We start from the raw sequence: 21263 nt of genomic DNA, 5'->3' as shown, positions 1-21263 counted from the left end.
GACCACTATACGTTTTTGGTGTTAGTTGCAGTTAGTTGCAGTCAAGAAAAGGAAAAGAAACTCTTTTATTATGGGGTAATGATATTAATGTGTTTTAACAGCTGTACTGGGTTCTACGATTCATTAAAGAGACAAGTTAAAGAGACAGTGTGGTATGAAATCCCTGGGGTCAGTAAGTTAGCCTGTTAGGCAGAAAGAAATAATGATCAACAGTATGCTCATAGATTATAAGGGGGCATAATATCTCAAGGAAGAGGGCATAAAGAAAAGTATGGGTGGTTATTCTAATGCTTTCCTAACTTTTTCAATTGTTTTTAGGGATGCCAAGGTTCATTGCTCAACCAGAGTCAGCATCTGTCTACAGAGGAAACAGCATAGTTCTTAACTGTGAAGTCAATGCTGATCTAGCACCCTTTATACGGTGGGAGCTAGATCATCAGCCACTCTTTCTGGATGACCGTGTCTTCAAATTGCCAAGTGGAGCTTTAATTGTTAGCAATGCTACAGATGAGGATGGCGGAACATACTGTTGTATTATTGAAATCGGTGGTGCTCCCAAATACAGTGATGAAGCAGTGATTAAAGTTCTTCCAGGTACAGACGTGTGTGTTTCTTCTTCCATTCAGATCATCAGTAAGATTATTTAACTATAATGTCAGAGATTCTCTAGTAGCTTGCTGTTAAAAGTTTTTAATTTTAAATGACATGCTACTCTCTGGTCCTCTGGGAAAAGCCTTCATAAAAGTTTACTAGAAAGGGGTATGGATTTCTACACCAGGACATATGACTTGAGAACTTTTGAATAACAATTCATTAACCTTTTTTTCCAAGGACTTCCATCATCTTAGTCACCTAGTTTATGCCTAGGATCTGTATTTATTCCAGATTCTTTAATATAGCTATTAATTGATGTGCCCATATTTTCTCAAAGAAGCTTATTGATACAAGTTACCTTGGTTAGGTTTTACAAAGTTTTAGTTACAAAATGTTTAATTTGGGTATCTAGGAGCAAATAAGGATCCTCCTGTTTCAGAACATTGTATTCATAAGTTTGAGGGGAGCATTGCTTTAAATTTCTTTTTGCTATAATAATAATATTAGCCGTTCTGTTCACATTATTTGCAGAATCTGAAAGTCTGTTAGATCTGGTGTTCCTGAGACAGCCCTCTTCACTTACCAAAGTGACTGGGCAGAGTGCAATTTTGCCATGTGTTGCTGCAGGCATTCCCACTCCTTTTATCAAATGGACAAGAAATGAAGAAGAGCTTGTCACAGAAAGGTGGGTAATAGGTTTAGTGTTGCATCTGCTTTTAATACTCTGCTACTGTATCCCATACTATTATACTCCCATGGTATCTTTACCTAGGTTTTTTAAACAAGAAGTTGTTACTGCTGGGCAAGTGCAGGGTGAGAATACAGTGCATCCACGTCATACGCGGCTTTTAGCATATGCTGAAACCACGTGTGGAAAAGGGGCGGCGCATCCCACAGGGAACAATGGGGCACGTGCCCATGGTGCGTGTGTGCACTGCCACACCACCACACGCATGAGCTCCATTAATTTAAATGGGGCTCGAGCATAAGCGGAATTCGCTTTATGCGGGGGCGTCTGGAACGGATCCCCCGCATAAAGAAAGGGTGCACTGTATAAGACTATAAAAGGCCAGTGACTGTTGCTAGTCTCTCTAGTGAAGCTTCTCAAAGAACTTATGGATGAGATGCATATTAGGAAGGTGAGAGGAAAAGGAAAACAGTCATTTGATATCCTTGTTTCTGCTGTGAATTATTTCATACATTCCTTGTCATTTATAAAGCATTGCCCCAAAAAAAGGTGTATGTTGTACAAAAGTGTGTGAAAAGGCAAACATATTTGACTAGGCAAACCTATTTCTCTTAAGTCTGCGTTTTTCTCTTCACCCTTGATTCTGGTGATAATTGTTATGTCTCCTGTCTGTTTATGGCTGCCTGTTCTGTTGTCTATGAAATTATATATCTTTAATGCTTAGGGAAATGTTGGAAAGCTCCGTTGTCTACAAAATGCATGAATCATAGTTAAGAATACTTGAAAATGGCTGATATTTTCAGTTTCTTCTGTGGGAGGATTTTGCCACATAAGTGGCTTTATGCTGCTCACTTGTCCAAAACATAGTAATACAGCAGGTAGTGCTAGGACAGTGTCTTCATAAGGTCAAGTCAGTAAGATAGATGAAGTAGGTCCATTCAGTGATGTTAAAGAGTGGCTCTCAGACCCTATTGTAAAGCAGTTTTAACTTTCTAGCAGATTCTAGAGGAATAACTCATACAACAGATGTGGAAGAGCATGCTAAGATTGTTCTGAATGCTAGTAATACTTTGTGCTAAGATACATAAACTCAACAGTGCAAGAACTCAAGGAATACATTGCATTTTAAAAGATTTTAAGAAAGGAGGTAAAGAACGATCTGAAGGTCTTCACTGAATATACTTGTGCCTAGGGCTTGTGCCTGATTTAGATAACCAACTCAAGATGTAACAACAGATAACAATGGACATTTTCTTCAATGCTGTTCATCAGCTTGTTTGAGTTTTTTGTTTTGGCTAATTATTTTTTTTGTCATCAGCTGTAAAATTATCCTTGCTTGTTCTTGGGTTTGCATGTTTTATAAAAATCTTGATATATCTATCTATCTATCTATCTATCTACACACACACATATCTTTTTATTAGTATAGCCTAATTTTTACTATATGAATGTGAACATTGTAAAGAACAATGTAGTAACCATTTCTTACTTTCTTTACACAGATGCATACAATAAACAAGAATATAGAGCAATAACCAGAATATTTTAACTGAATTTGTTAATGATTAAAATGAGATTTTTATGGAGAAGAGACTTAGAAGATTAATTGGATGTCCAGGCTGGTCAGAAACGTTATAGACATTTGAGTTCTTATTTTCTATCAGAATTCTGCATACTTCTTTTAAAAAAAACCAGTCTGATAATCTGTTCTCTTTTGCACAGTTCTCAAAAATTTTTACTGCTGGCTGGGGGGACTCTGAAGATAAATGACATCACAGAAGATGATACTGGAACATACATCTGCATTGCATATAATGGGAACGAAACAATTGAAACTCAAGCTGACCTTACAGTACAGGGTATGTACATACATTTTAAGATACTAATGTAGTCAAGGCCACAATATTCTAGAATATATCATTATTTGACTGGAGCAGACATATAAGCTATTTGTAGTGATCCTCTGATTTGGAGCAGAAACATGCTTGGAGGTTGAGCATGGAAGATCCCATAGCTTGGTGGTAGAGCACATGGTTTCTCCAGGTGGGGCTGAGAAAGATCTCTGCAAACATGACTGAGCTAGATGGGTTTGATGGTATGAGTCAGTGTAATGCCGTTTCAGTTTTTCCTTCATATGGCTATAGTGCACTAGATCCAAAATAATCGTAAGGTTTAGTAGGAAGCTGGAATTGCCATGTGGAAGCTGTGTTGTTATGAAGCAGGCATTTACAATGGCGACAGTGGTGGCTTCCTGTTCTTTACCTCTTCTTCTTTTAATAAAATACTTCAAAGCAACTACCATCATTCACAGGACATTTTGAAAAGGAAAGATGATGCCTGAACTGGCACTTAAAAAAAAGAACCTGAAGTAATTGCCTCACTACTGTATTGGCTTTTGGCTTTTGGTCTCATGAAGGTAAAACAGACAAAAAGTGTATGGTAGGGAAGTTGCTCTTGCTGCCATTTTTTTAACTATTACAAAGCAAAGGAAAAAGAGGAGGCCTTCACCATAAGCTTTTTCTTTCTCCTCTGAAGCAACTCAAAATATATAGACCTTAGTCCATGGCACTCATGTCCTTGTCCCAAGATATGCCCCAAATCCATACATTGGGCAAATCGTAAAACAGGGAGAGTAGTCAGTTTTACTGCAAATACAAATGTGTTGAGCTCTCCCTGTATGGCATGTATATTACTTGCATGGTAGATAACACATTTTTATAGATGACATGAGGCTTCCAGGAAGATTTATGGCAAGATCTATATGTTTTATGCATAGCCGAGATGTATAAATACATTATTGGTATTTTGCAGATTGGTTTCAGAGAAAACAGAAAGAAAGACTGAAGCTGAAAGGAGCTGTTTTAGGTTTTGCTTACATGTGAAAAGAGGCCTTAAAGTATTCTTTCCTTCTTTTTTATTTAATCCTTTCTGATCATTATAATGTTACTATATAGTTGTGTGGTGATGAAGCTACTGCACACGTGCCAGTGATGATATGCAAAGCCATTTTTTGTGACATGCGGAGGGCAGGGAGGAGGAGGAACAGGTGGAGAGACAGCTGAAGGCCTGTAAGGGTGGTGGTGGTGGGAAGTCTGCCCTGGAAATCCCACCCTTGGAGGTCAGAGTTCCTCCCCGGAGGTCCCGCTCCCCCCCCCCAAAGTCCTGGCCCCGGGGCTGGGTGACGCCAGGTGCCAGAAGGCCTTTTAGTTTGGGTACTCAGTCCCGAAACTGCTATATAGTGTGAATTAAAGCTGAGGAAAGTAACACTATTTGTTACTAAGAGATTTGAAGTGTAGATGTTGATGCTGAGCGTAATCTTCTACCTGTTGTAAATTTACAGTTGAAAGCAAGATTAATTATGGCGTCTTCCTCAAATAATACATTGACTTTAAGTCTATCTGTGGTTTGATTGTTGTTGTTAGAAATGATTTAGAAATCAAATTTATTTGTATTCCCCTGAATTAATGTTGACTATGAGGTGAAAACTTTGCAAAAGCGCACTGTATTTCTGAAATATTCCTTTCCATAGTGGGATAGAGTAATTTAATTAATAACATTAATTGTATAAACCCTCTACAATGAAAGATAACTTTCTACTTTCATATTTTTTTTCAGATCATACATAATTTAAAAAAACAGTGTGGAGAATTCATCTCATTTAGTAAAAGGAATGTTGATTTTCCTTTACCTAAATTATGAAGGACTAATTCATTTTATTTACGTTATCATCTTTACTCAGGAAGTAACATGGAAACAGACAGATACTAACAAGGTTATAAGTTCACTTTTCAGCAAGGGAGTATTTTTTGTTTGTCAGTCATTGTATTTGGCTCTCCAGGGACTCGTGAAAAAACTGTGACGTAAACTGCATTGCTTTTGGATTTCCTGACCTGTCAGTTTCAAACTGAGCAGTATGTTAGTGATTGTACCAAGTGGCATTTCCTTTAAAATATTGTATTGAACATGAAGCAATAATTATATTTGAAATCAAAGTACTTAAAAACAAATCTTCCCCTCATTTTGAAACTGGCAGAAAACATTCCTGATTGCTGTTCCTTTATAGCCACCCTTCCCATTCCCAGTCTTCTAATTCCTTGGCTGCAGTCTCCAATGTGATCACTGTTTGATCAAGGGTATGAGCATTTCTTGACTATTTCAATTTCTTCGTTATCTAGGATGAATTCTTGTACATCTTCCATGGTCCTTACTCTTTTTTTAATGTTCAGCATTTTAATGTTGTTTTTAATGTTCAGCATTACTTTCCTTCTTGATCTTCTTTAGTAAGGTCTTTGTTGGGTTCTCTTAGCACAGTCTGCCTTTCTTATACACGGATTCAAGCATCCACAGTTTGAAAATGTTCAAAAAAACCCCATAAATTTCTAATATTAAACCCTTATTTTCCATTTTTATTGGTGACACCATTTTGCTATGTCATTATATTTAATGGGACTTCAGCATCCACGGATTTTGTTATCCATGGGGGATCTTGGAATCAAACCCCAGCGTATAACAAGGGTACACTGTAATATGGTGTTGTCTTCATATGTCAGGTTGTTAGTGTTACTTCTTCTGATCTTCACTTCTTCTTCCTCTGAATCTAAGCCTGCTCTGTGTACGATATTTTCCACATACAGGGTGATAGTTTGCAGCCTTACTTGACCTCATTTCTGATTTGGAACCGTTGTGTTTCTTCACTTTCAGTTCTGATGGCTGCCTGTGTAGCTACAATAATATAATATAAAAGTTAGAAACACCATTAAACAAACAACTCAATTAAAACATTAATTTATAACATTCAAAGTATAGCTAAAAAAACCCCAAAATACACTATGCCTCATTAAAAATCTTTCAGTCCCAACCAGTTAAAAGCTGAAGGCCTGCTTAAATAAAGAAGTCTTTGCCTGCTGGCAGAAATATAGCAGAAAGGAGGGCAACCCAGTTCCATAATTAGGTGCAGACATCAAGAAGTAAGTCTTCTGTGTCTTCACCAGACATGTCTGAGGACCAAAATCAGGCTCTTTCCTGAAGACTGTAAGACTTGGGCAGGCTCATATGGTGAGATATGGTCTTGATCCAAGCTGTATAGGGCTTTATAGGTCCTAACCATCACTTTGAATTGTGCCCCCAAACAGACTCTAGCTGTTTAAGTTAGAATTATATACTCCCTCCAGCTAGTCCTAAGAGATTACTACATGTGGTATTTAAACCATGATTACACCTGGAAAAATGGCTTTGGTGATACATGTCTCATGCCACTGCCTCTGACCCGTAGCTGCTATGCCCCTCAACCACAGAGTTCCTTTTCATTGATGGGGGAACATGTCAGTGAGCTGTCAATAGTGCAAGTGCCTAGGTGTGAAACATTGTTGCTGGGCAGTCACCTTATTGCCATTCAGGTGGTGTCAGTGTCCCCTTTTGTCCCCCATCCACCCTCACTATTCCTAAGCAACCTGATTATTTCCCCCTCCTATTTCTTTTCATTGTTTCTTTTTAAAACTTCTTTTATTGATTGCTGTAGCAGAGCCCTGGAATTGTGTTCACTAAAACCAACCGAAACGATGCAGGGAACGGGGGTTAAAGGGCCTCATGAAGAGAGCCCAATGGTGGTGGCAGCTGCCCCAGTCACACAGTTTTGAAGATGTGCAATATTGGGGCTCTGGATGTGGTATGTTTTCACCCCCCCCCCCAATTGCAATTGCTGGGAGAACAGGGATTGAGTAGTAAAGCCCCTAGCCATATGTCTAGCCATATTCTTTTGATCTACTGACGTTTTCTAACTGGTTGAAAGGCATGTCCACATAAAAGTGGGTTACCCAGTAATCCAAAGGCAATGACTGTAAGCCTGAGCTCAAGGAACAAGGGTTTTTGGCCTAGTCTTTTATTTGTAAAGTTCCATGTACAGTGATTGTGCTATTTAATAAATGCTGATGCTGCTGATGATAATGATGATTGTGTTAGCATGTCTTGTGTGACAACTAAGATTTCTTTTTTTAAAAAACAACCTTGAAGTTTTATTTGTTGACGGAACTTTGGCCCGATACAGACGGGCCCTTTGTGGTATGGCGGTGGTGATATAGAGTTAGGGATCACTTGGCAACCGCACAGTCCCTAACCCTAGTATGGAGTGGTGGCTTAACAATGGCGGCATCCCGTGTACATGGGCATCGCCATTGTGACATACGCGCAGCTTGGCATTCACACGGCGCCACACATCGCTTATGTCACGAGTGTTCTGTTGGTGCACCCGTGACATCCGCCCTGTGGTGCAAAAGAACCTGTTTTTTCCAGGTTCTTTTTACTCCGGAGGGAAGCCACGTGGTTTGGCGGCTGTGGCTTCCCTCCGGAAGGAATTAGGCCACCAGCAGGCCGCCCCCTTTGGGCAGTCTATACCGCACCTTTATATCAACTGCTGCTTCAGGGAGAAGGCAGCTTTCCACTCTCATTGCTATCCTTGGTGTATTTTTACAACAGACATTTTAGTTCATAGCAACAATAATGTATTGGCATTTCTACTTATTTACCTATTCCATAGTTGGGAAAATTTTGTTGTGTTTTTCTAACACTGACCACACATCATGAGATATCATAACTGATGTCTGTTTGGCTAAAATGGGGAGGGAGGGAGGATCTTTTACACTACTGTATTCTCTCTTGGTACAAAAATTGCAACCTCTCACTTTTAAAAAAACTGTTAACAAGGCAGTATGCACAGAATGCAAATATATGCTTGCTCCACTTCTTTCACTTGGTTTGCTTGGCTTCTTTCACCTGCATGTTTTCCACCATATATGTAAGCACAATAAAATTAAAATGTGCATAACTAACTCTTCACACTAATCATCTTTGTATATTAAAATGCATGATTGTTTTCTGTTTGACAATGGGACCAAGCAAAGGTGAAGAGAAAAAAAAGTAAACCTCCAAGATTGCTTTGAAATTTAATTGTCTGGTGAGAAAACATATAATTTCCATTAACATTGTAATTGGCTCATTTGCTTTCTGGTGATTACGTTTAATTTAATCTGCCACAAATATCTACTTATGTCTGATTGATATGAATTCTGAATATTATGTGTAGTTAAGCTACAACATTTCTCTCCTTCCAAGGCATTTCAAAATGCATTAATGGAAAGAAAATATGTAATTAATATTTCATGTTCCACATTTTTAAAGGTGGCTTCTCCTATTTCTCCACCTACTCATACGAGTCAGATGTCAGCAACAATAGCCACACTCAGCCCTTTACAGTCTATCATCAAAATCAGAATACTATTGAAACAAGGTCAGCTGGTAGAATGTGGGCATACTTGTAAAATTAAGCCACTGAGAGTCATTTTACTTGGTAATATGATTTGCATTTGGACACACCAATAGAAATGGAAAAGATAACTTGTTATGGTAAATAAGGTAGTTCTGCATTTTAATCAATATTTATGCCTTTGGTTCTGGCCCTGTTGTTTGTACCCACTTATGTACATAAAGCAGAGATGCACATATAGGAAATAATTTTCTTCTTCCTCAATAGCTCTTAGCTCAGTCTTAGTCAGTTTATGTTGTTTTCTGTTTACAATAGATAATTTCTTTCTTATTTCAAGTATTCATTTGCTCTGTCCATATTGTTAAATGGGCAGTTCTTTGGCGTACCTTATATCTAGGTTCTCTTCCTGTGTGATAATCATAACATTTGGTCAGATAAAATGTTAAATAAATATTTAAAATGAAAACTACAAGTGTCCAATTTTTCAGTTAATCGTCTAATGTTTTATTTGTTTAATTGGAAAGGGTTAACTCTAATTGAACTTACAAGTATGTTTTAGAAGGTTAGTTACTGTATTAAATGATGAGAGAACATTCTAAAAATGCGCTTTTCTTCTAATGACGAGTAAGCTGCTTTTGTGTGTTCCTATATCTTAGACTTCCATTACTTTCTCAGAGTTATCTGTCTTGAGATTTCTTTTAATTTAATTATCTAAAATTATTTAATCACTTCTTCGCCTTACTAAAAATTTACTGATTAATTTACTTGTTCTTGAACTATAGCAATTATTTTTGGAAGATGTTCTGTTCAGTGAGATTCATTTAAAACTTGCTTATAGTTCTGCAGAATCTGTTAAGGAAACACCTCTGTTCCATTTTGTTATATCAAATGGTCAAGCACTGCAAGGCGTACTGGATAATTAATTGGTAACTGTCTTTTATTTCCTTTCTTGAAGCTCCTCCAGAGTTTCTGAAGCAACCTTCTAATATCTATGCTCATGAATCCATGGACATTGTGTTTGAATGTGACGTGACTGGAAAGCCAGCTCCAACAGTGAAGTGGGTTAAGAATGGAGATGTGGTGATCCCTAGTGACTACTTTAAAATTGTAGTAAGTATAAGTTGAGTATGAAACCTGTGATCCACTTTTCTTATAATGTTTAAGTTAGATCTATATATTTCTAAGTTTTTGTATGCTCTGCCTACATTTGGCCCAGGAAAGTTCTGATTTTTAAACTCTAACTTCTCCATTAATTATGCATTCACAGTCACATGTAGCATCAGTGTGCATCTGCAGTATGGCAGAAAATCTGTTTTGTCTTGAAAGCTTAACTCACCTTCCAAATTGAGTGTCTTTTGCATTTATACCAGTGGAAACATTGAGACTGGTTCAGATTGATAAGGCTGCATCCTAGTGCTGGTCACTGACACTTCTCTGAATTCTGTATGTATTTTGCAAAATCACTTCCCAGCTGAGTGATAACTCATTTCAATTGGGGAAAATGCCAAAAGGAAAGTCCCTTTTGGAATCCCTTCACTAGTATATGTTTGTTTAAGTCTGGAGATGTTCCACAGATCTTCTGTTTAGTTCATTTCTGAGAAAATGGTATTAAGAATATGTGGGTAGGTGGATTAATTTTTCTGAGTTAATATCAAAATTCGAGCGAGGAACAAAAGCATAGATAGTACAATAATACAGCCGAATAATAGAAGTATCTCAGGAAAATAAATTTAATTAATCACTTATTAAATTAATTTTGACAATAATGAACTGTGCCTGGGACAAATAGAGAAGACGAAGAAGACAAGAGCAGATTAAAGACAGTTTCTGGGAGTGGTAAGGGCAGGAAGATAATGACTGAGTAAGAGTACTGATGTAGAAACAAAATTAGATGTTGAAACAGTAAAAATAAAAGACAGAAGACTATCAAAAGTGGAGTAGCTTATGCTAGGTTGCCTGATCAGTATATTTAGTAGTGGTATAAGCTACAGCTAGGAAAACAATAGAAAGAAGCAGATTTGAAGATCTAGGAACAAAAGTGGAAGGCAAGATTGGTTTAGGAGGAGGTTAAAATACTAAGAGTATTGGAAAAGTATTTACAGAATTTGGTTGAAAAAATTAGCTGAAAGTGAAGGATTAATAGATTGCATGTGAAGAGACAGAGGATGTTAGTGAAGTTCTCCCAAGCTGGGTTCTGTTTGAATTTGGGATTCATAAAAAAAACCCAAAACCCTGCTTTACAATCTTAGATGAAGAATTGCTGGTGTTTTTCATCCCATGGGGGATTTGTTAGCAAGTGTAATCTTCAGCTGGTAGTATGTGTGATCCCAAAACAGGCCAAGCAAGGTGTCCATCGTAGTCTCAAGAGATTCCCTTTGGACTGGTGAAGCTGTCTTGGAAGTGCTGTAGCAGTAAAAACTGATGAGGTGGTGGACTCCTACAGTCCCAACAGTTTTTACCCTGGCAACTTTCCCTTAAATGAGCAGTAAGCTATTCTACAATCATATTCCCATATTTACAAATAAAGCAGTTAAAATACAAATAGAAGCAAAATGGGCTAAAAGCCTCAGATCATATATAAAAGGACAGTCAGGATTCAAATTGTACCTTAAAAGCTTGGGAAAATAAAACTGTTTGCTTAGTGGTAATGAAGTCACATCCTTGAGATCTATGATGAAATCTTTATGAGACACTGGTAGCTGAACTCTTATTACACAGATTTTTGCAGGCTGGGTTTGGTATGATTTAGAATCTTATTCTTTAACCTTTGTTACGTAGAAAATGACACTTTCACAGCATGTATGTTCTTTATTTAGAATGAACATAACCTACAGGTTTTGGGTCTGGTGAAATCGGATGAAGGATTTTATCAGTGTATAGCAGAAAATGATGTGGGAAACATACAGGCAGGAGCCCAGCTGATAATACTTGATCATGGTAAGAAATTGAAATCATATATGTAAAAAATTGGGGTGGATTTCAGCTTTGACTTTTTTTTTTTGCTCACAGGGGCAGTGTTTTGTTTATACATAAAAAACTGCTTTCGCTTGTTATGAATGCATATCTTTTGTACAATAATATTTACAAATGGTTTCTTTTGAGTGTGAGGTCCTGTACATGTGTGTTGCAGAAGATTCTTTCAGTCTGTAAACATGCTTGATCAAATGCACACCATTTCTCTACTGCAGCATTATAGATAAAATGCAGCATTGCTAAATTGAATAATAATTACTTTTAATAAATTGATTAAAACATCTGCCAGCAGTCATTAAAACATCTGTCAAGTCTTTAAAAGCCAATCAATGATCTCTTTCTGGAAAAAATTGTGTCATATGTTAAAATCTGATTTACAAATGTTGTAAAGTCCAAGATATCTTCCTGTCTTGGACTTTACATTTGCTTTAGTGAGATTTAAGAGACTGCAAGTGCTCCCTTTTTCTGACTGTTTATTAATTAATTCAGTGCACTTGGGTGGACAGTGCTTGATATCACACATCCAACAACTCTCAGCAGTTGGTTCAACCTTCAGTAGATATTGTAAGTTGTCTGTAGGCACTAAAGCATTCTCTGTGTGTAGGTGGAAGGAAGCACATTGTAAGTTCATCAGAGAGAGAGAACAAACATTTGGAAAAACTGCAGAAGGAAAGGGCAGGGGAAGGTATTTTTGTCGATTTCTGTTTGATACTTCAGTCTTGGCAATGGCATCAGCTCTTCTCATTCTTGGCCTTTCTACTAGCTGCCATCATATCTCTGTCAGAGCTCCTGTCATCCCCCAGCCTTTTCAGTATTTGTCTCTGCTTAAATTCCTGAATATTAGCATCAGGTCTGTGTGGCATTGGCACAGTGGCTTGTTCTACAGCGGTGTCCAGAGTCTAATATCTATTGATTCCTCCTGGTTTTCCAAGTCACTTCTTAGTTGGCCTCTGACACTGTTCCGCTCTTTGAGGGGCCGTCTTCATCTCATCATCTCTGTGTTCATGTCCTTTTGAGACCAAAGTTATTCATAATGCTCTTGCAGATGATAGACAACAGAAACGGTTAGTCTTAATTTCCCCATGTAATGCTGTTTTTACTGACACCTTCTTACAGTAGGCATACTAAAGATGGCAGAAGTATGCATCCTTTGCTCATCAGATATGGACTTTGCTACTTGTCTTCCAAAATCCAAATAAAAATATTACAAAATCAAAGCATCATGTTGGTGCTAAAAAAAAGTTTTGGTTTGGCGGGGGGGGGGGCGGGTTTGTTAGATTTCAGATTTCCAGATTAGGGATACTCAGTCTGTATTTTCTTAAAAATATTTCATGTCTGAGCACACTCTACAATCACAATCAATTGCCTGCTACTTTGAGGCTTTTTTCTTAATATTACATAGTTCCCAAGAGAATATTTGTATTAAAATTTCAGCTGGAGGATATTTATTTACAGAACAACATGCATGAGGAGTAACTATTAGGAGCTGTTTCTTCTCTTTTGGAATCTGTAATTTCAACTTCATGTTTTAGTCATAAAATTACATATACATATATTTATAGATTTGTAACCCAACTTTTCTTCTAAAGATGGGATGTAAGGCAACTTTCATAAAAAATAACAGTAAGAGAACCAATGTGGTGCAGAAGTTTGAATACTGGACTACAACTCTGGCATATAAGGCATAGCAAACCACTGGGTGATCTTGGACAAGCTTCAGAGGATGGCAATGGCAACCTCCCCACCAAAGAAACTTGCCAAGAGAACCCTATGAAAAGTTCTCCTTAGGTCACCATGAGGCAAAAATGACTTGGAGGCACATAACAAGCACAGAATACAATAAATTATATATATTAAAATACAGTTTTAATACCATAGAATAGTCACAGCATTAAAGCACAGATTAATTTGGAATATTTTAGAAAACTCATGAGAATGGAATTCAAATGTTAAAAGGTCAAATTTGTCAATTGAAAGATCTTAGAACATGTGTTGTATCATTGGGTGGAAAGAGATAAGCATGTCTTTTATTGGTTGTGTGCAAAAACATACTCTGCCTTTGTGTTAGTTTTATGTTAATACTGGTTATCTTATCTAAAATACAGCATCATTTCTGGTTGTAATGGCAGGAAAAGTTGTTTTCCTCTTTGAATTCAATTTTGATGCATTGATAGTGGCACACCTTTTTTGATTATTGGGCACGGCAGGAAATAATGAAATGACTTCCTCTAAAACAAAGTATGTCATGAGTATGGGAGGAGTGTTTTTATCACACTTTTATGACTTCCTTTAGAAGTTTACATTGGAAAATTTAGAATCATTCTTGCCAGAAAGCATATAAAATTGAACTGATGGATTCCGGATACAGCTCCAAAGCATACTCCGATAAAATGCAAACAGCAGGATAGTCAGCTACTAGAATTTCATTAGCAATTAACTGTATCTTTAGGATTGTTGTTGTTCTTGTCTTGGTCTTCATCATAATCTTCATTATCATCAGTTTTTAAAAAAAATCAGAACTGTAGTAGCAGGAGCCAAAAGAATTCAAAGTCAAAATCTGTGTTGCTGCTAACCAATCTACAGTCTTGAGCTTATCTCTGTGGCATAGTTGTTTGAGTATTGGATTAGGACTCTGGGAGACCAAATTTCAGATCCCTGCTCAGCTGTAGAAACCTACTGGATCACTGTGAGCAAGTCACATGCTCTCATTAAAAAGAAATATAGAAGGCAATAGCAAACCTTCTCTGAATAAATCTTACCAAGAAAATACTGTGATAGGGTTGAATTGGAAGTGACTTGAAGGCACATAACAAGCAGTAAGAGTAAAGTGTCCAGTGTTTTGAATCACAATTTTCCTCACAGTTACTGTAGGGAAGCTGTGATGGAGTGCAGGGAGGATCGATAACTCCCTTGCCAGAGTTTGAGCCTCAACAGGATCTGGCAGTGTAGGCGGCAGCATGGCGAGAGCAAGAGAAGCCTATCCAAGAAGGCATAGAGCCAGGAGCATGAAGAAGCAAAGAAGGAGACAGGGACATAGCTAAAGCTAAGCTTAAAGGGGGGCAGGATAAAGAGTAAGGACAAGAACAGACAGGGGCAACTCAGAAGATGGCATGACCGCTGGATGAAATGAAGAGCTGTCAAAGCAGAAGCAGGGTGAAGCGGTTATGGCCAGAGGCGTTTGGGGACCATGGACAAGAGGACAGGTGGCTGTTGAAAGGGAGAAAGTAGGGAGGGCACCATGGCAGCCAGGCAAGACTAAAGACAGAAGTGTAGCTTTGGCGCGGCTTCCGGACTCTTAGGATGCATGCATCATTTAAGCAGCATACCTCCAAAGTGACCCGAAGCAGCTTTATTTTGGCCTGTCTGTATGGGCCGTTTAGTCACAAAAAAGGAATGTTCAGCATTGGCCCTTGTGATTGGCAGGCAGTGTAGAAATGGACAGGTCTGGTGTGCTGTAATAATTAGGAGTTTGGATTTTACCCTTGTCTGCAATAGTGCCTTTTGCCTGCTCTACTAGACTTGCGCTCAAACTGCTTTTCTAACTAGTGTTTTTTAAATAATGTGAATATTTATGGGTTTCTATTTTAACTGTTGTAGCTGTCTTGGATCCAGAGATTGAGGAAAAGGTGGGATATAAACAGATAAATAAGATAAAGTAATGAAAATAAGAAGAGCAAGGGGGAATTGGATGTTAGCTTTTTGACAATGTGCATTTGATTGAAATATTTTAATAGAGAAAATCACATTGTATCTTACAATGCTTATTATACAATAGAATCCCTCAAGAATTTAAAGTATTTTATGTTATTATTATTTTTTTAAATATTGTTGGTGATGGCAGTGTTTCCTGTACTACATTGCTAAAAATACTCTCCTTAAATCCCTTAAAATAAAATTAAAATGTAACTGTTTATATTGTAGATAGCAAAAGAATGATTTACAGTGTATGAACATTTGTTGGAGTGTGGATCCAAACCATTCCTGCATTAAACATGAAGTGTGTGTTACCATCTTGGTACATAAAATGTTTGTGCATAACTCAGAATATTTTGCTACTGCTTGCTACCATATGCATTCTGTTTGCAAGAGAAGCCCAGGGCTAGAATTGCTTCCCCTTGACAATTTGTAGAATAGATACAGCAATTAATATACCAGGCCTGTGCATCAGCATGTTTGTTTTTTATAGCTGAGAACTCTGTAGTTTGACAGCAGAGGGACTTAATATTTATGATATTCTCTGTGGGATTCTTCAGTTTTTATATTCTGAAATATTGTGTATTTCAAGTTGGGGGGAGCTTTTTGAGAATCTTTTTTAGAAAGTTAATTAAATGTTCCTAGAAACATTGCATTAGGTCCTAGAAACAGAAAACAGCTGCTTGTTTTGGTAATAAACAATGTATGCAGGCTGTTTGCTCACACAAGGAATGTAATGCCAAGAAAGAACTCTCACAGTAATACAGCAACTACTATGAAGATGCTTGAAATCAGCTATGTAAGTTGTAGTTCGAGAGTACCCTTGTTGCACTTCACATGTAAGGACATCACTTGGATAAGATGCTAAATGTCCAACTAATAACTGACTGTAACATTTAAAATAATCTACTGTTACAGGCCAGATGAATTTTATTTGGCAACTCCTGAACCTGTGCATATACCATTACAATGTTTATACATCATTTAAAAAAAAGACATACAGTACCCTCTCCATACAGTCCCCTGTATACACAGTTTCTGCAACTACAGATTCAACAATCCACAGCTTTAAAATATCCTCTTCCCTCTCCAAAAAAAAAAAAAAGTCCAAAAAGCAAACCTTGATTTTGCCACTTTATGTAATGGATAATATTTTGCTATCCCATTGTAGATACTTGAGCACCCATGGATTTTGGTATCTGTGGGGGCAGGAGGTCCTGGAACTAAAACCCCAGCAGATACCAAGGGCCAACCATAACCTGTTAAAACCAGTATATTGTAGAATATAAAACCTAAGATTCATGGTAGCGGGTGCCCATTTTTCTGTCTTGTAATAAAAGAAAGGGAAATACTTGTTTAGATTTCAAGTCAGGGAAGAAAACAAAAAACACAAAGAATGATCGCAGGTCGCCCTGAGAGTCAGTACATCAGAAACACCTGATAACAGTTAGTAGGATGTAGTCTCTAGTTTCTAGACTCTCGTGTACCGAACAAAAAGATAACTAGAGATCCCTATTAACTTCACTCTCTCAGCCTCGGGGGAAAGGCAAAGGCAAAGCTCCATGTGAACAAATCTTGCCAAGAAAACAGGTTCGTCTTTGGGTCTCTATGAGTCAGAAATGACTTGAAGGCGCACAGCAACAGCAAACATTAAAGCACTGCATCATTTTCTAATTGTAGCAAAATATCCCAGGTTTTCGTTAGCTTACCATAATGCATAGATTAATAGAATCTCCTACTCAGTGAGCTGATGCCCCTGGCAATATATATTGACCAGTGTGTCATATAATTTTCCTCCCTGAGCTCTCCCTGCCCCAAAACCATTATTAATCTTATGATCTGTTAAGAGTAGAACTGAAAACAAAAATGAAATGTCAATTGCTTATTCATTTTACTGGTACTGTTTCATGTATTTCCCTTGAAGGGAAATACATATGAAAACATGTTGCTAGCACTGAAACAATAAGAAAGGATAACAAGTGCTTCCTTTACTGCAAAGATGTTTTTGATACAAGCAAGTTTCAATACAAGTAAACATTTTATCTACTTTTAGCATTTGATGCATGATCTGCCTAAAATTTGTGTATTTCTCCATTTGTAAACTTGGCATTTGACACTGAAAGTTTAGAATATATTAGCAGAAGATACTTCAGGAGGGAATGCACTTTTTAATAGTGGAGGGCTTTGATCCAGCACCATAGTAAAACCATGCTTAACATTTTAAAAATGATGTTCTTTATTTTGTTTAAACGCTGTTAGTGTAGCTATTCTTTAATATGGCCCTCACTGGTGCAGATTGTCGTCATTTTTATCTGAAGTGATATGTGAGAAATGATTTTTCATTCCCTGCTGTCTTTAAAAAATGACACAGTTGAAGTCAGGGAAATAGACCTAGCTTGAATAACTGCTTGAAGCAATTGTTTCATGGTTAAAGTAATGTGAATTTAAAAAATCTTTTGGCCCACTTCAGTCTTGTGTGTGTTCATTCAAAAGTAAGTTTTACTGAGGTCATTTTGGTTTTTCTCCATAGTAAATGTATACTGTCTTATTCAGTTATACTTTGAAATGCAGATGACATAATCAGTGTATGCTTTGATTGTGATTTCTGGATGGCCCTTGTGGTCTCTTCCAACTCTATGATTCTATGTTTTTGGATTTACGTGTTTTCTGATTTGCAGACTTATAAAAGGACCTTAACTCAGTAGCATGCTGTATTTTCCATTTCTGTGGTATTTCCAAGGGCTGGGAAATAATCATGTTTGAGATCCTGGAAAGCCACTGTCGTTTAGTGTAGATGAGGGGCTGGCATCATGTGGCCCAGCAGAAGTTGTTGGACGTCATCTCACAGGAGTCTTCACCACTGCCTATGCTGACCATGGCTTCTGGGATTTGTAGTCCAACAGTAACTGGAAGGCTACATAATTCCTACCCTTGGTACAGATAGTGCTAAGCTAAAGAGTTTAGTGGTTTGATTCAATATGATTTTTATGCTACCTAACTGCTTTTCATCAATGGTAGCCTATTAGTACCAATTAGAGGAAGAGACTTGATGGAGGATCTGTAGTGGTTTGTCTGACCAGATAGGTGTTATTAAGTCTTCTCTATATGGGGTTACACTCGCCTGGAAGGATCAGCCTTGTAGTCTCTGCAGGGGGAGTATGCTCATTCATTCAGCTCTTGTCAGTTTAAGTTCCTTTATCATCTTTGGCCAATATACTTGCTGTGACCCATGTGGATATAAAGAACCTGCCACACTTACCCAGGTATTGGCAATTCCTGCGTGGATTGTTTCAGTATGTTGTTATGAGGAGCTGCCTTTGAAGGACAATGCGGAAACCTCAGTTAATACTAATATACTGTACCAGCAAACCTACTCACTGGGACTAATTGTTCTGAACATATTGGTCCAGTCTACCGTGACAGCTTCACTGGATACTTAGTCAGTTTCCAGACCAGGTCCAAAGTGAGTACTTTAAAGATCTTAAATAGCTTGGGATCAGTTTTTCCTGCTTTATATGATCGTGCCCAAAAGTCAAGATCACATTTCTTTGGTTGCTACTGCCCCCAGTGATTCAACATGAAGTTACAGATGAAACAGCTTGTCTGTGATGGCCCTTCATCTGTGGCATGGTCTCACTTTGGAGAGCTAGTTTATGCCCTTATTCTATAAATGTGGGTGCCAAGCCAAGATTTTCCTCTCCCATCAAATATTTTAATTTTTTATTGGATTTGTAAAGTTTGATTACAAAGAACCCCTCAACCCCCCCAAAAAGATAATAAAGCAAAAAGGGGAAGGGGGAATGCATAGAATATGAACAAGAGCTAAGTTTGCGATGCTGAAACTGGGGCAGTTTTGTATTAGTTAATATGCCCGCGACAGTCTACCTCCTTGTCCACTCAGCTACCTTCATTAAGATCAACTTTAGTGCTTTCCAACAAACATAAGTTACACTTGATAGTTTCAATTTACTGTATCTAAAAATACGATTCATGTTACCAACACAGCAGGGATGGCTGAGATACTCAAAGCTAATGGTCCACATGCAATATCCAACAGGTGATACAGCACAGTTGTAAATATTGACACAATGTACACCTTTGGGTAACTGATACATTGCAAATTCTCAGTCTGGATTTATTAGTTAAGCCAAAGTACAAATTTCACCATCAATCAATTTCTTCTGCAATAAGCATTATTTCACAATCTTCAAATCTGGGATGCTCCACAAGTTTGTAACTGACAGTATATTACCGTATATGCCAACAATCCTGGCATCAGTAAACTAGGGAGCACTCTTTCTTTCTTCCTTAAGTGATTTGAACGTAAGGCAGTCCTTAAAAGAGGTTCCAAATAAGTTGATTCCAAAATTGCGCAAGGGGTAATTGGACTGTGTTTATCAGTTATTTATACGAGTCAAAAGTTAGACCTTACAGTGCATACTCAAGTCTGGAAAATTGATGGAGTGGTAAATGCCCTCGTATAAACTTCCTAAGAATAATGTTGATTTTCTGAAAGTAAGCCTGAAGGATAAAATATCTCTTCTTGTTAACCTTACTCCAAATTTTGAGTAACCTTCACCTATCTAGCTAGATCCAGAGATGTTTCATTAAGCAATGCAGGCAAGTTCCATGTGATTGTTTGAGTAATATCTCAAGGAACTAATATGCCTAAATACTTAAGAGCTTCTGGATACCACTTGGCAAACAACCCAGAAGGAGTATTAATTGCAACAGGAATGGCTTCAGATTTAGACCAATTAACAGAATAGCCAGAAAGGGCACTGAAGCTATTAATTCATTTTATTAACTCTGATAAGGAAGGCTGTGGCCTAGAAATAAACAAAAGCTCTTCAGCAAATAAAACTGCTGTGTCTTCCTAATTTCCATGTATAAACCCAGAAATTACTAGAGTCTGCCTAATTGCACATGCTAATAGTTTCTCTAACCTTAATTGTTTTTATTGCCAGTTCTGTTATTTGCTTTTAAATATCATAATATGGCAGTTCAGTAGTATATACGTTTAATAAATGAATGAAAACAGTGGTACAAATTAGGCTGAACTGCATATTTTGACTGCAATGCTGAACCAGTTGGAAGTGGTTAGGTATTGTATTATATTTTACATGTTGCTGCTTTCTGAATACATTTGCAATTTCCCCTGGGATAGATCCAGATCAGTTTTAGTTTTAAAGGGTCTCCTTGCCATCTTTTTGTCTAGAATTACTGGAGGATTTTATCTTGAGTTTTGACACCCGAAATATTTTCTCTTGTACATACTGCTAAAAAGAGAAGAGCAGATAGCATGGAACTTCTTTTGCCAGCCTACCAAAAAATAATTAGATTCCACCTCAGTGATTCTCTGCTTATATTGCCAGCATTATATATCTGAAGAATTGATTTTAACATTCTTGGTGACAGATCATTACATGGTAGACAATGTTGCCTCTCATCTCTCAACTGAAAGAACTTTTCTTCAACCTCTTCAAGTTTTCCCCCCTTTAGCAGTGCTTCATTGTGGACTGCGTATCTTGTACAAGTATTAGTAACTGTTCCTTTCCTAGATCAGAGCTGATTTGATAACAAGCAAATAGCAGATGTGCAAAACTAGATAGCCTTGCTTATAAACACTGCAGTTTGTGGTGTTTTGATGTCTATATTTTTGGCATATTTTATATTAAAGTTCCTATTTGTAAGGATGAGTGAAAACATAATATGTCCTAAATCATAAGTGTGAACGTGTGTAGATGTACTGTATGTGTTGCACCAACATATTTTGGGAAGTACAGAATTGATATGTGCTATAAAATATCTATTCTGTTGTAAAACTGTAAAAAAAAACACCAAACACAAAACATAGAAGAGTAAATGCCTCTGGTATCATTTTTTTAGGCCAACTTTAAACTGATAATAGTTCTGATTGAAAATAAACCTATACCCATTTCTAAATATTTTCACTGAACTTTTAAAAACATGTTTCCTTTTAAATACTTATATTTAATAATAATAATAATAATAATAATAATAATAATAATAATAATAATAATAATATTTACCAGT

The 21263-nt window shown here is 37.3% G+C and overlaps 1 protein-coding gene across 12 annotated transcripts in view; it reads left to right on the top strand.

Annotated features, from left to right (window-relative positions):
- The window catches only part of NEO1 (neogenin 1), a 112734-nt gene that overhangs the window by 52170 nt on the left and 39301 nt on the right, over positions 1–21263 (top strand). For all 12 annotated transcript variants that reach the window (XM_042472978.1, XM_042472977.1, XM_042472976.1 and 9 more), the window contains exons 3-7: positions 319–594; positions 1126–1279; positions 3005–3141; positions 9496–9650; positions 11357–11477. In XM_042472978.1, the coding sequence (XP_042328912.1) occupies positions 319–594; positions 1126–1279; positions 3005–3141; positions 9496–9650; positions 11357–11477 (843 nt within the window). The remainder of the gene's footprint in view (positions 1–318; positions 595–1125; positions 1280–3004; positions 3142–9495; positions 9651–11356; positions 11478–21263) is intronic.

This window comes from Sceloporus undulatus, chromosome 6, assembly GCF_019175285.1.
Source record: "Sceloporus undulatus isolate JIND9_A2432 ecotype Alabama chromosome 6, SceUnd_v1.1, whole genome shotgun sequence".
Classification (NCBI taxonomy): Eukaryota; Metazoa; Chordata; class Lepidosauria; order Squamata; family Phrynosomatidae; genus Sceloporus; species Sceloporus undulatus.
This window is presented reverse-complemented; position numbering and strand designations above follow the sequence as displayed.